Source organism: Patella vulgata, chromosome 7, assembly GCF_932274485.2.
Source record: "Patella vulgata chromosome 7, xgPatVulg1.2, whole genome shotgun sequence".
Taxonomy (NCBI): Eukaryota; Metazoa; Mollusca; class Gastropoda; family Patellidae; genus Patella; species Patella vulgata.
Genome location: NC_065885.2, coordinates 2,646,285 through 2,658,971, shown reverse-complemented (window position 1 = coordinate 2,658,971; position 12,687 = coordinate 2,646,285). Strand labels below are relative to the sequence as shown.

General features: G+C 35.0%; 1 protein-coding gene across 2 annotated transcripts; it reads left to right on the top strand.

Moving 5' to 3' along the window:
- Positions 1–1,309: 1,309 nt before the first annotated feature.
- On the top strand, positions 1,310–11,773 carry LOC126827419 (ras-related protein Rab-7L1). 2 transcript variants are annotated; one of them, XM_050556735.2, is made up of 6 exons: positions 1,310–1,425; positions 3,078–3,335; positions 4,957–5,028; positions 6,947–7,128; positions 7,746–7,867; positions 8,301–11,773. In XM_050556735.2, the coding sequence occupies exons 2-6, from the start codon at positions 3,218–3,220 to the stop codon at positions 8,443–8,445; spliced, it is 639 nt and encodes a 212-aa protein (XP_050412692.1). In that variant the 5' UTR covers positions 1,310–1,425; positions 3,078–3,217; the 3' UTR covers positions 8,446–11,773. The 2 variants fall into 2 exon arrangements, with proteins under 2 accessions (XP_050412692.1, XP_050412691.1); XM_050556734.2 differs by having other exon boundaries at positions 1,324–1,515.
- The last annotated feature ends 914 nt before the right edge of the window (positions 11,774–12,687 follow it).

Genomic DNA, 12,687 nt, shown 5'->3' with positions numbered 1-12,687 from the left:
GAAGTGGGGGGTTGGATGGCCGAATGATTAGCACGTGCGTGCTGTATCGTAAAGCCTGTCATTGAGTCAACTGGCGTGGTTTCGAATCCCCGGTTGTACGTGACAAGGAGTAGGGTCGCCTGTCCAACCTCGTGGGTTTTCTCTGGGTCCTCCGGTTTCCTCCCACTGCTAAAGACCCCTACGCGCAAGCGAATTATTGAAATAAAATTCAACCATATTTTAGTCCCAAAATGACCTAGTTTGTGTCGAGTGGACGTTAAACCCCATTTCTCTATCTCTCTCTCTCAAACTGGAAGAAAACATTCAATTTTCCGCCCTACATTTCAACCTAACGAACCTCTCAGCGCATCAGAAAAAAGCCCAGTGAAAACAGATTCGTATTGGTAGATTGTAAGGTATATTCTGGGTGGGAAACAGAATTTAAATAAAATATAAATATTGTACATTGTTTTAGTATTAGAACGTACGTTTCAAACTTCAATCATGGTAAGAATCCTACTTCCACTCGATACAAACTAGGTCATTTTGGGACTAACATATGGTTTAATTTTATTTCAATTTTATTTGAGATACACAAACTGGAAGTGGGGGGTGGATGGCTGAATGGTTAGCGTGCGCGCGCTGTATCATAAAGTCTGTCATTGAGTCGACTGGCGTGGTTTCGAATCCCCGGTTGTACGTGACAAGGAGTAGGGTCGCCTGTCCAACCTCGTGGGTTTTCTCCGGGTCCTCCGGTTTCCTCCCACTGCTAAAGACCCCTACGCGCAAGCGAATTATTGAAATAAAATTAAACCATATGTTAGTCCCGAAATGACCTACTTTGTGTCCAGTGGACGTTAAACCCCATTTCTCTCTCTCTCTCTCAATACTTCGGTTGCGCGTAAGGGTCTTTAGCAGTTGGAGGAAACCCACAAGGTTGGACAGGCGACTCTACTCCTTGTCACCGCTAAAAATAGAAAAGGAAAGTAAAAACGTTCTTATTTGACAGATTGATTTTATTATATAAATGTATTTCAGTATGTTTGTAGAATTTATAATATTATATAGAGATTTAGATTAAATTGATTCATAAATTAAACATTTTAATATAAAAATTATTTCATTTTCTATGGTTAATTTGACATAATAGAAATTTTGTTGTACTGCAACATGGAGATTTTTTTTTTTTTTTTGATTTTTTTTTTATACCTATTGATTGCCTAAACACAACCGGAGTTTAAATCAAGCGCCTCTTTCTGGTTACATTTTATGACCGCGTTATCGTTCCATAAATAGGACGTCACGTGATTTATCACATGATATTTTTGTCACATGATCGTTTGTATTACTTCCGGTTATTTTTCTTTTAACCGAGTCAGAATTGTTTCTAAATAATGTATAAAGATCTAGAAGAATAGTTCAGCAAATTTAACTGAGATGAAAAAAGTAACGTGAAACTTATTATTAATTTAAAATATTGCTAATTACTATTTGCTGCATATAAAATCCGCTTCATTAGACAAAAAATACACCAAGGTACAATTTCATAAACTATTATTTAGCGTAGCCGTAGACTAATACTATAGCAATAAATCATTATTTATTTATTTTTTTTGCGACATGTAATGTTAAGGGTAAAAGGGCGAAAATATTGTTTTTATTGTTTAGTGGTAATAAGGTAATCACTGTTTTAATTGTTAAAGGGGGGGGGGGTAAAACTAATTCAATATTCTCCAGAGTCAAAAACGAATTATTGGTCCATTTCAACCAATTTAATATTAATTAATAGTGATGTTATCATACTGTGAAAATATGGGCTCCTGATATGTTAAAACCAGTATACTGTATGCTCTTGAGTGCGATTTGTAATTCGAGGCACCTTGATGATCGAGACTGAATGACAGTGTGTAAGGGAAATGTCAAACTGTATACTTCGATGTAGACTGGATCAATCAGGACGAGCTACTGTCATTCAATTTGGACTGCTCACTTATTTCGATGAACAATAAAATAACAATAAAAGACTCTAAAAGATGAATATAAATCAGTTTATATTCACCCGTATTACATCATTAGGACCCTTTTTCATCTATTTAAGTTCCACAGAATAGGAGTTTAGCTCCATTAATTGTTAATTACAAGAAATACACCCCAGGTTTTATTGTTACTCCTCTCAATTCATTTTCCCATGCTGCACCATTACTCTGGAACACAATACATATTGATATAAGGCGATGTGATAATCTCGAAACTTTTAAGTCAAAACTGAAAACCTTCCTTTTCAACTCACACAACAACTGAACATTGTAACATTGATAAGCTTTATACCATCTCCAAACACCTTGAGCATTTTTATTGATAGGCTGCGCTATACAAAAACTCATTATTATTATTATTCACAGCAGAAATGATAACACTATGCTACCCTATGGTTGTTGTAGGTTACAGAAGTTACATGAATCTTTTAGAAGACACTGACACGACTGTTGTGATTCTCCTAAATGCTAATAATAAATTTGTACAGACACATATTACTTAAAAAGCGTTGAAGTGTCATGTCAGATCATAATCCTAAAAACCACTATTTGACTTTGTTAAAGGGCACATCAAATGGCCATGTGAAAGTTGTATGTACTTGAAGCCAGGGTTTATTATAAACCCTTTAGCGAATTGCACACCAATCTGATTAAAATTATTCGATCTATGACCATTCATGTGTCAAACCCTCTAAAATATTTCTCAATTTTTCAATCACAGATTGGTGTGAACTAACCGTAAAGTGAACTTACCACTGGTTATAAGTATATAAAATTTTGTTTGACCATTTTATGTGCTGTTTTAATGAACATTGTTTGAGATAGCACTGATGTTTTATCGTTCTTTTAATTCAGTGTTGTTAAGCCTTTAGCAGTGAGAGAACCGTAGGAGAAAACTCACGATGTTGGAGAATCAACTTCACATTCTTGGGATTGAAACCACACCACTTGACTCAATGACAGACCGAGCCATCTAACGTGCAGGCAGTAAACCATCCGACCACCCAACCCCACAATGTGTATAACATCAAATTTGATAAACATTTTATTTTGATATTTCAGAATCTTCACCAAATAAGTGGATCGGAAACAGATTTCATGTGATGGATACCGTGGAGATTTGACACCCCCATCATACCAGTATGATGTAATATATTGAATCTAGATGTGTGTTGATAAAATTTGAGAAGAGACTTATTATAATGGCTGAACTACTGTTTAAAGTGATTATTATTGGAGATCCAACTGTAGGAAAAACATCGTTTGTACAGCGATATGTGAACAATTCGTACAGAAAAGACTATAAAATGACTATTGGAGGTAATTTATCATTAGGTATTATGCATGATTTTTGTTATATTGTTTGTTTTTTGTTATATTATATGTTCGTTATTAGATGGTAGTCCTGTTCCTTGTCTTCTATTTGTAAGTTTTTTGGGGGGTTGGATGGCCGAATGGTTAGTATGTTCGCGTTGTATCATACATGTAAGGTCTGTCATTGAGTCAACTGGTGTGGTTTCGATTCCCTGGTTGTACGTGACAACCTCGTGGGGTTTCTCTGGCTCAATTGTATTCAGGTCAGGGCTTCTATCTGACCAAGGTAATGTTGCATCAGCCTTTTGATGCAGAAAGTCAAAAATTGTACCTAGTCAGTGTAGTCAGGGTTGTCGTCCATAAAGATTGGCCTGTGAGCCAAGCATGATTGCTAAAGTGGAGCACTACAACTCTATCCAGGATCTTTCTTTGGTACCGTTGCCCATTGAGATTATCTGTAACTGTTACTAGTGGAAGCTTATTACAGTCATACTGTATCAAAGACAACCCCATATCCTGATAGAGCCGCTGCCGAATGGAACCGGCTCTGTGCACAGAATACTTCAAAATTTTCCTTTAGGCTACGTGATATACATCTGTGTATTTTTTGTGTATTTCAGTAGTTTTTCTAGTTCATTCCATATATTTTTTTCTTTGCGCATGTTAGTATTTTTGTTTTGGTTGTGTCAGTATTTTTTTTTTCTTGGTTTATGTCCGTATTTCTGTTCTGGTGCATGCCAGTATTTTTTCTAGTGCATGTCAGTATTTCTGAATAGGGCAGGTTAGGCATATAAGTATATTGATCTGATGTTTGTCAGAATCTTTTTACTATCAAAATGTATGCTTGGTGCAAAGTGAAGTTTGTTGAGAAAGTTGTACTACATATACGCATGTTAGTCTTTTATCTTTTTAAAGTCGGACCAGAATCTATCTTTGAATATTTTTATTTTAATTATTTTTTATAGTAGTGAGACAATTTCTGATAATAAATGCCAGAATTACATACATGTATATTCATTTTGTAAAATCTTATGAACTCTCTTGCAACAAAAGTTATCAACTGACCTGCTTGAAATTCATAGATTCATGCATTGAGTAAACAAGTAATATGAAGAAACCTGTTGAATTCGAACAATTTTTATAAATTACTTATAGTGACAATACTCTAGTGACAATGGTAATCTTTAGATCGGTTTGTAATTTCTATGCATTGTTCACAAGGGCAGACTGGGTAGCTCTGCGCTGGTTTCCTTGGGCCCACATCACATTAAAGTGACATAACGAGAAAACGAAACTAGCTCCCTTCTTCTTTCCTGCACCTTTCTTCAAGGTCATGTTTCTCCTCGGATTTAGGTCATTATATTTTTATTTTTAAGTGGATGCAAAGATGAATTTTCTTTATTTTGAAAAAAAAAAAAAATATCTAGATGTTTTTTTTCCAATCAGCGCCAGTATGAATGTTGACATCCCAACACTGCTCTGAACTCTCTAGACCCTCGGACCACGTCCGACGGTCCAAGGCCCAGTTCCCTCCCTGATTGTTCAGAATAGTAACACAAACTGCAACAATGTCTGATAACTTGTGTATCTATTTATATTGATATATTTTATCTATTTTATATTTTAGTTGATTTTGCTTTAAAAGTGATCAAATGGTCGGACAATAGAAATATCAAGTTACAACTGTGGGATATTGCAGGTAAATATACAACATCTTACAGGTGTATCAACATAAAGGAAATGAAATGGGGTTTAAAGTCCTATTTTTCTGTATCGAGTGGGTGAATGATGGGTTAATGAATACTGGCATATACCATACTGTGTGCTATGAGGGAAATATCGAATTTCAACTATCAAGCATTCTTTTACGTGCATGCCAACATGTATACGGGACATTGGTTTTTCGTTCTATCCAAACAACTAGACACTTTCCTTGCCCGCCCTACTGTCCTGCAACACTGACAAAGGGAACGCATATCAGATAATCCAGAGGAATTTTTTCAGCCAACACTGGTAAAAGAACTCGTAACAGTTCGAATTTAATGAACAGTCGACAGAAACGTTGCTATCCGTATTCTGTCAAGATTTCACTCAAGATGTCCTTCATTAGCCAGTTTGGTCCAGTCTTTCATTGAGTCAACTGGCGTGGTTTTGAGCCCAAGCTTGTATATGACAAGGAGTAGGGTCGTCTGTTCAACCTAATGAATTTTCTCCAGGTACTCTGGTTTTGTTCCACTGCAATTTATTGAAACAAGCCAACAGTGAGGCTGATGTCCCCCGCCGAAATAGGAAAATAATTAGAGGACACATATAAATTTATCACAAATTATCTTTTACAAAGTATTGAACAATCAAACAGTATATCTTTACTTATAGTCTAACAATCAAAGTAGGAGAGTTATTGTTTTCCAAAGTCTCGACCAATCAAATTGCGTATCGCTCTGCTTACCCTGAGCAGAAAATGCTCATTATCAACCTTAGTCAAGGTATTACTGTAATGAAACTATACACCAAGTTTCATCAATCTCACTTAATTAGAACTAAAGTTATCGTGTCCCAAAGCATCAACCAATCAAATTGCTTATCTCTGCTTACCCTAAGCGGAAAATGCTCATCTTCGAACTCCATCAAGGCATTGACCTAATCAACACATACACCAAGTTTGAACATTCTAGCTCAATTAGGAAGAGAGTTATCGTGCCCCAAAGTATCAACCAATCAAATTGCTTATCTCTGCTTACCCTAAGCGGAAAATGCTCATCTTCGAACTCCATCAAGGCATTGACCTAATAAACACATACACCAAGTTTGAACATTCTAGCTCAATTAAAAGTTATCGTGTCCCAAAGCATCAACCAATCAAATTGCTTATCTCTGCTTACCCTAAGCGGAAAATGCTCATCTTCGAACTCCATCAAGGCATTGACCTAATCAACACATACACCAAGTTTGAACATTCTAGCCCAATTAGGAAGAGAGTTATCGTGTCCCAAAGCATCAACCAATCAAATTGCTTATCTCTGCTTACCCTAAGCGGAAAATGCTCATCTTCGAACTCCATGAAGGCATTGACCTAATAAACACATACACCAAGTTTGAACATTCTAGCTCAATTAGGAAGAGAGTTATTGTGTCCCAAAAAGTGTGACGGACAGACAGACGGACGGACAGACGGACAGACAGACAGACGGACGAACCCATTTTAATAGTCCCCTGCTTTCTTCGAAAGGCGGGGGACAATAAAAGTGAACCATATGTTAGTCCTGAAATGACCTAGTTTTTGTCGAGTGAACATTAACCCCATTTCCCTCTCTCCCTGTATGTGCAGAACAGTGGAACATTACCATACACCTTAATTTGATTTCAATTTAATTCCTGATTAAGAATGTAAAGAAATAAAATAAAACCAAGTACGAACAATCCAAACCATGAGACAAAATTCGAAGTCCTACACAACAAACAGCGGTAAAAGGTGTCCGGAAGAGTAAGCTTACCCTGCCTGGCGCCACACCCGCCATAGCTGCATCCAAACTATTAGGCGAAATCTCGGTAAAATAGCGTGATTGGCCAATGGACTATCGGTATGCAAAATGCACGTAATTGATTTTATTTTACAGGTCAAGAAAGATTTACGTCAATGACACGCGTATATTATAAAGATGCCCATGCTTGTGTTATAATGTTTGATTTGACCCAGAGATCCACATTTCAAAGTGCCGTTAAATGGAAAAAAGATTTAGATACAAAATGTTCGTTATTAGATGGTAGTCCTGTTCCTTGTCTTCTATTAGCTAACAAGGTTTGTAAGTTTCTTGATCACTTGTTGTATATGTATATTAATTTAGAAATTCTAAAAGTTTAAGCTCTAAAGCCAGGTAGCGCTAAAATAGTTGAATTTTTATACTAAAGCCAGGTAGCTGTAAAATAGCTGAGTTTTTCTTACTAAATCAAGGTAGCTCAAAAATAGTTGAGTTTTTGTACTAAAGCAAAAATCAAAAATAGTTGAGTTTTCTTACTAAAGCAAGAATACTCTAAAAAGAAAGCTCTAAAATAGTTGTTGTTTTCTTACTAAAGCAAGGTTGCTCTAAAATAGATGAGTTTTCTTACTCAAGCAAGATAGCTCTAAAATAGATGAGTTTTCTTACTCAAGCAAGATAGCTCTAAAATAGTTGGGTTTTTGTACTAGAGCAAGAAAGCTCTAAAATAGTTGAGTTTTTGTACTAAAGCAAGATAGCTCTAAAGTAGATGAGTTTTCATACTAAAGCTGTATTATATATCGCTTTCACTTAATACCCTTTAAAGATAACATTTCTCTACATGCCCTTTAAAGATAGTATATTTTTTAATTGTATGTTGATTTAGCACATAGGATCTGTGTTTTAATCAGAACAATAAGATTGAGTTTATTTATTGTAGGCTGATTTAGCTCATAGAGAAGTAGAACAATCAGAAATAGAAGATATGTGTAAAGAACAAGATTTCCTCGGTTGGACAGAAACATCTGTTAAAGATGGTTTAATGGTCGAAGAATCTATGAGGTGTGTAGATAGTTATAATTACTGTAGTGGGTGGCCGAATGGTTTAATGCTTACGCTTTAGATCAAAAGGTCTGTCAGTGAGTCAAGTGGTGTGGTTTTGATTCCCCACTTCTACATGACAAGAGAGAAAGAGAAAGAGAGAGAGAGAGAGAGATAAGGTTGGACAGGCAACCACGGAATCGAACCCACTTCAGTTGAGTCAATGACAGACCTTAGGATACAATGCACATGCTCTAACCATTCGGCCATCCCCTCCGCCCCCTACCCCCCACCCCCTACATGACAAAGAGTAGAGGTTTGAGTAGTATCCAACCTCGTGGGTTTTCTCCGATTTCCTTCAACTGTTAAAGACAAGTACGCGCAAGTGAATTGTTGAAATAAAATTGAACAGTAAAGGTCTTTCAATGATTTCATTTTAATTTTTTTCTTGTAGATTTTTAATAGAAGAAATGATGACGAAACATTCTGAAATAGATGACTTAAATGATTCAACCAATCAAAATGGTCGTGGAGAAAACAACATACGTTTAAACAATGAAATCGGTCAAATAACGCAGCGTAACAGATGTTCGTGCTGACACCAATTGTTATTGTAGTAGTGTAAATATATATCTAAATATACAGAATGAAAACATTAACCCTTTGACCGTCCCAAACTGCCCTAACTACGGCTCCTTTAGACCATCTCAAACTACCTGTCACAACTGCATGAACTAAAGAATGGGGCCAATAATACAGAAAGATATTCACATAGTTTGAGACGGACTAAGGAAAAGCAGTTTCGGTCTGTACAGGGATATACTGCTATTAAAATATCACTTTATTCTAATTTGCCCTGTGGATCGGGTGTGTATATGTACCTAGTGATAAAATTTAAACTTGCCAGTGTATAATTTATACAGTCTGAGACATGCATGTGATCTTTGACATAACTAGTCAATAGACACAGCAATTTGATTAAAACACAGATCCTATTTCGTTTAGTTTTTTATAGTTCAAAATTTTGTTTTACTTGTTTTTACTACACTAGGATCTGGAAGAGTTGTTATATAACCTGCATCCTGCATGACTTGAGGGATTAACCAATGAAATGATCTGTTACGGCGACCTCTTGGCGTGCGACACACGGAACTGTGGGTAAACCACTAGTAACATCAATGCTGATTGGTTAATCAAATGTCTGATGTCATAGGGTCAAAAGCCGATCGTACGACCTCTGTCACAACCTTTTACTACAACCGGCCAGATCTTCATGTAGTGTAGGCCATCGAAAGTATAAAAAACGAAAAAAAATATAGATCTGTCTTTTAATCGGATTGTAGATACATTGGGTATTTTTTTACCTGTCAAGTACAAAGGGTTAAACTTGCCAATGTATCATATTATAATTTTATATGTAGTGGGATATATGTGTGTGGTTGCTTAACATAACTGGTTACCATGGATACTGGTTACCTTGGATACTGCACTGTAACCCAGGTATCGTTTAATCTTGTGTATCTAGCACTAATTTCTTTCACATTCGTTTAATATCAAATTCGTAAAAATTGTTTAAAATCACCAAAAATCATCTAATTTGTAAATGTGTCCAGTTTAAAGCTGACTGATTAATTTTGATAATGAGTGTCCAATTTACAAGTATTTAATTTCCTGATCACTGTTCAAAAATTAATCATTATACATCATTAATCAATTGGGTTGTTTATTTTTGAACAATGATTGAGAAATTAAACACTTGTAAGTTGGACACTCATTATCAAAATTAATCAGTCAGCTTTAAACTGGACACATGTACAAATTAGATGATTTTTGGTGATTTTAAACAATTTTTACGAATTTGATATTAAACGAATGTGAAAGAAATTAGTGCTAGATACACAAGATTAAACGATACCTGGGTTATGGTGATTTCAAACAGTTTTTACAAATTTTTGAACAAAGATTGGATATTAAACGTATGTGAAAGAAATTAGTGCTAGATACACAAGATTAAACGATACCTGGGTTACAGTGCTGGTTACCTTTTAAAGGTTCTTACAAAGAACAAATCTGTGATGTCATTTTGGTGTTTCACAATTCCAAAATGTAGATTATGATTTTTTCACAATTTAAATTTCATTAGTGTAACACTTCTAAAGTGTAGATGATAATTTTTTTGCATTTTGTATTTCACTAGTTGTATGAAGATAACCCTTATTTTACATTTTGTAATTTCATTTTGATTTTTTTAATTTAATGTTAAATAATCTAAGTACATATTGATGTGAATTAAGCTGTGAGAAAAATGATATTTTCCAACAAAATACAAATAACACACTATTACTTTAAACATACATTATGAAAGAGCTAAATCTGCCCATTGTGGGTCTTTCTTCAGGCCTGAAATGTTTTCTAAATTATTAATTAGACATTTATAAATATGAAAAGACCATAATCAACTCTCAATGCCATGTTATGTGTTCGATTTTTACTGGATTTGAATCCTATCTGCTGCTCAATGCTCATTGATGATTAAATCCAAAAATAGATAATCAAGACTATGTTTTTTATCATACCAACTTTAGTAATGATGATCGAAACTAAGCCTAAAATTCAATCGCTAATATCTCGGTTCAGCAAATTCCCTTTACATTATCTATTTTTCAGTTATTATCGTGAGAACTGTCAGCTTTCTATCTAATCTTCCATAATGTATCTTTAAGTTAATTCAAGGTTCAATAATCAATCGAAGTACATATTAGCGTGGATTTAGTTGTGAGAAATCTGATATTTTCCAACGAAATACAAATCAAGCACCGTTACTTATATAACAGTTTACATTATTAAGCTGTTTTAAGGTTAGTGAACATTTTAATAGGTATTCAGACAAACAATGCAGGTCCCCGAATGAAAATGTTGGTTAAAGTTCCCGTCTTATGTGGAATTGATTTGATATTATTACAGTTCTAAATATGGTATTAGTTCGATGATATTAGTTCTAAATATGGTATTAGTTTTATGATATTAGTTCTAAATATTGTAGTTCTAAATATGGTATTAGTTCTAAATATGGTATTAGTTCTAAATATGGTATTAGTTCTAAATATGGTATTAGATCTAAATATGGTATTAGATCTAAATATAGTATTAGTTCTATGATATTAGTTCTAAATATGGTATTAGTTCTAAATATCAAATTACACTGTAAACCAAACCATGTTGCACTTCTGCCCAACGTTCGATGCTAGTCCTGTGTCAACCATATTTGTTAACTTTGACTCAACACAAATCTGTTGTCTGTGATATCACTTCAGTGGTAACGCACGTTAAATAAAACACACAAATATGAACTACCATATACTTGAAACAAATGATTGCTGCTGTCGAAACCAAAGCTATGTGTACACGTACAGGTAATTTGTGACAGGGATTGGACCAGTTGGCCCAGCTGGCATGGGCCTATAATCCTGAAGGGTCTAACTGCCTGTGGTAGAGGGAAGGAGGGACCGTTTGTTAGAGGGCAGGAGGGAACCTTTGGTAAGGGCCTATAATCTTGAAGGGTCTAAATGCCTCTGGTAGAGGGAAAAAGGGACCATTTAGTATTGTTATTATTGATTATTATTCAGTACAATAATGAAGATTATAAATGTGACTGCTACCAGGACCAGGTGACTTCACATAAAGATAAGAAGTTACAAGCATTATTTTTATAAACAGATGATAATGATAATTATGTATTTGTATGTTTTTTTATATAACAGGTTTATATATAGATTATATATAATATATTGAATAAAAGAGACTTTGGATTTTTCTGTTGTAAGATATTGAATCACAGAGAGAACAAGAATTGTTCTATTTTAAAGTGCTATTGTTATTAGTCTGTGGTTACTTTTCACAGAAACAAATAAACGACAATTACATATTTGTATGATGTTTTTTTTATATATATAACAGGTTTATTATATATTATAGAGTATGTATTATAAAATATTGAATCGAAGAGAATGTTGCTTGTTCAATTATAAAATCAGTCTGTGATAACATTTCACAGAAACAAACTAGAGAGGGTTGGATGGCCGAATAGTTAGCATGTGTGGAATAGTTAGCATGTGTGCGTTCGCGTTGTATCATAGAATCTGACATTGAGTCGAATGGCCTGGATTCGATTCCCCAGCCTGTCCAGCCTCGTGGGTTTTCTCTTGGTCCTCTGGTTTCCTCCCACTGCTAAAGACCCCCTATGCACAAGCGAATTATTGAAATGAAAATGAAATTGAACCATATGTTAGTCCCGATATGTCCTAGTTTGGACGAGTGGACGTTAAACGCCATTTCCCTCTCTCTCTCAGAAACAAATTATAAATAAACCTAGCAATTGATGCGGACTAGTCGAGGAGGTCTGACGCAGCAAAATCTCTGATGCTACCTTAACTAAGTTATCTTCTATTGCTTATCAGCCAGATTTAGATCATAATCATAAGGTCTGTCATTGAGTCAGGTGACGTTTCAATTCCCCACTTGTACATGACAAGAAGTATGGGTCGCCTGTCCAATCTCGTGGGTTTTCTCCATGTTTCCTCAAACTGCTAAAGACCCCTATGCGCAGCCTTACGCGCAAGTGAATTATGGAAATAAAAATGAACCCTATGTTGGTCCAGAAATCACTTGGTTCCTGTTCGACAGAAAAATATTAGGGATCTGTTTTAAAACGGCCAAATGGTTGAATAGTCAGTATATATATTTCGTTGTCATAAAATGAAAGAAGCAGAAAAAAATTTCTTTTCTTAAAACCATTAGATACATGAACACTACATGAAAAAATCACTCAAAAAATTTAATAG

Excerpts from the sequence above, each read along its gene's own strand:
- LOC126827419 (XM_050556735.2), top strand. The coding sequence starts at position 3,218 with ATGGCTGAACTACTGTTTAAAGTGATTATTATTGGAGATCCAACTGTA. Across the intron at positions 3,336-4,956 it reads CTATAAAATGACTATTGGAG|TTGATTTTGCTTTAAAAGTG; the intron begins GTAATTTATCAT and ends TTTATATTTTAG. Across the intron at positions 7,868-8,300 it reads ATGGTCGAAGAATCTATGAG|ATTTTTAATAGAAGAAATGA; the intron begins GTGTGTAGATAG and ends TTTTTCTTGTAG.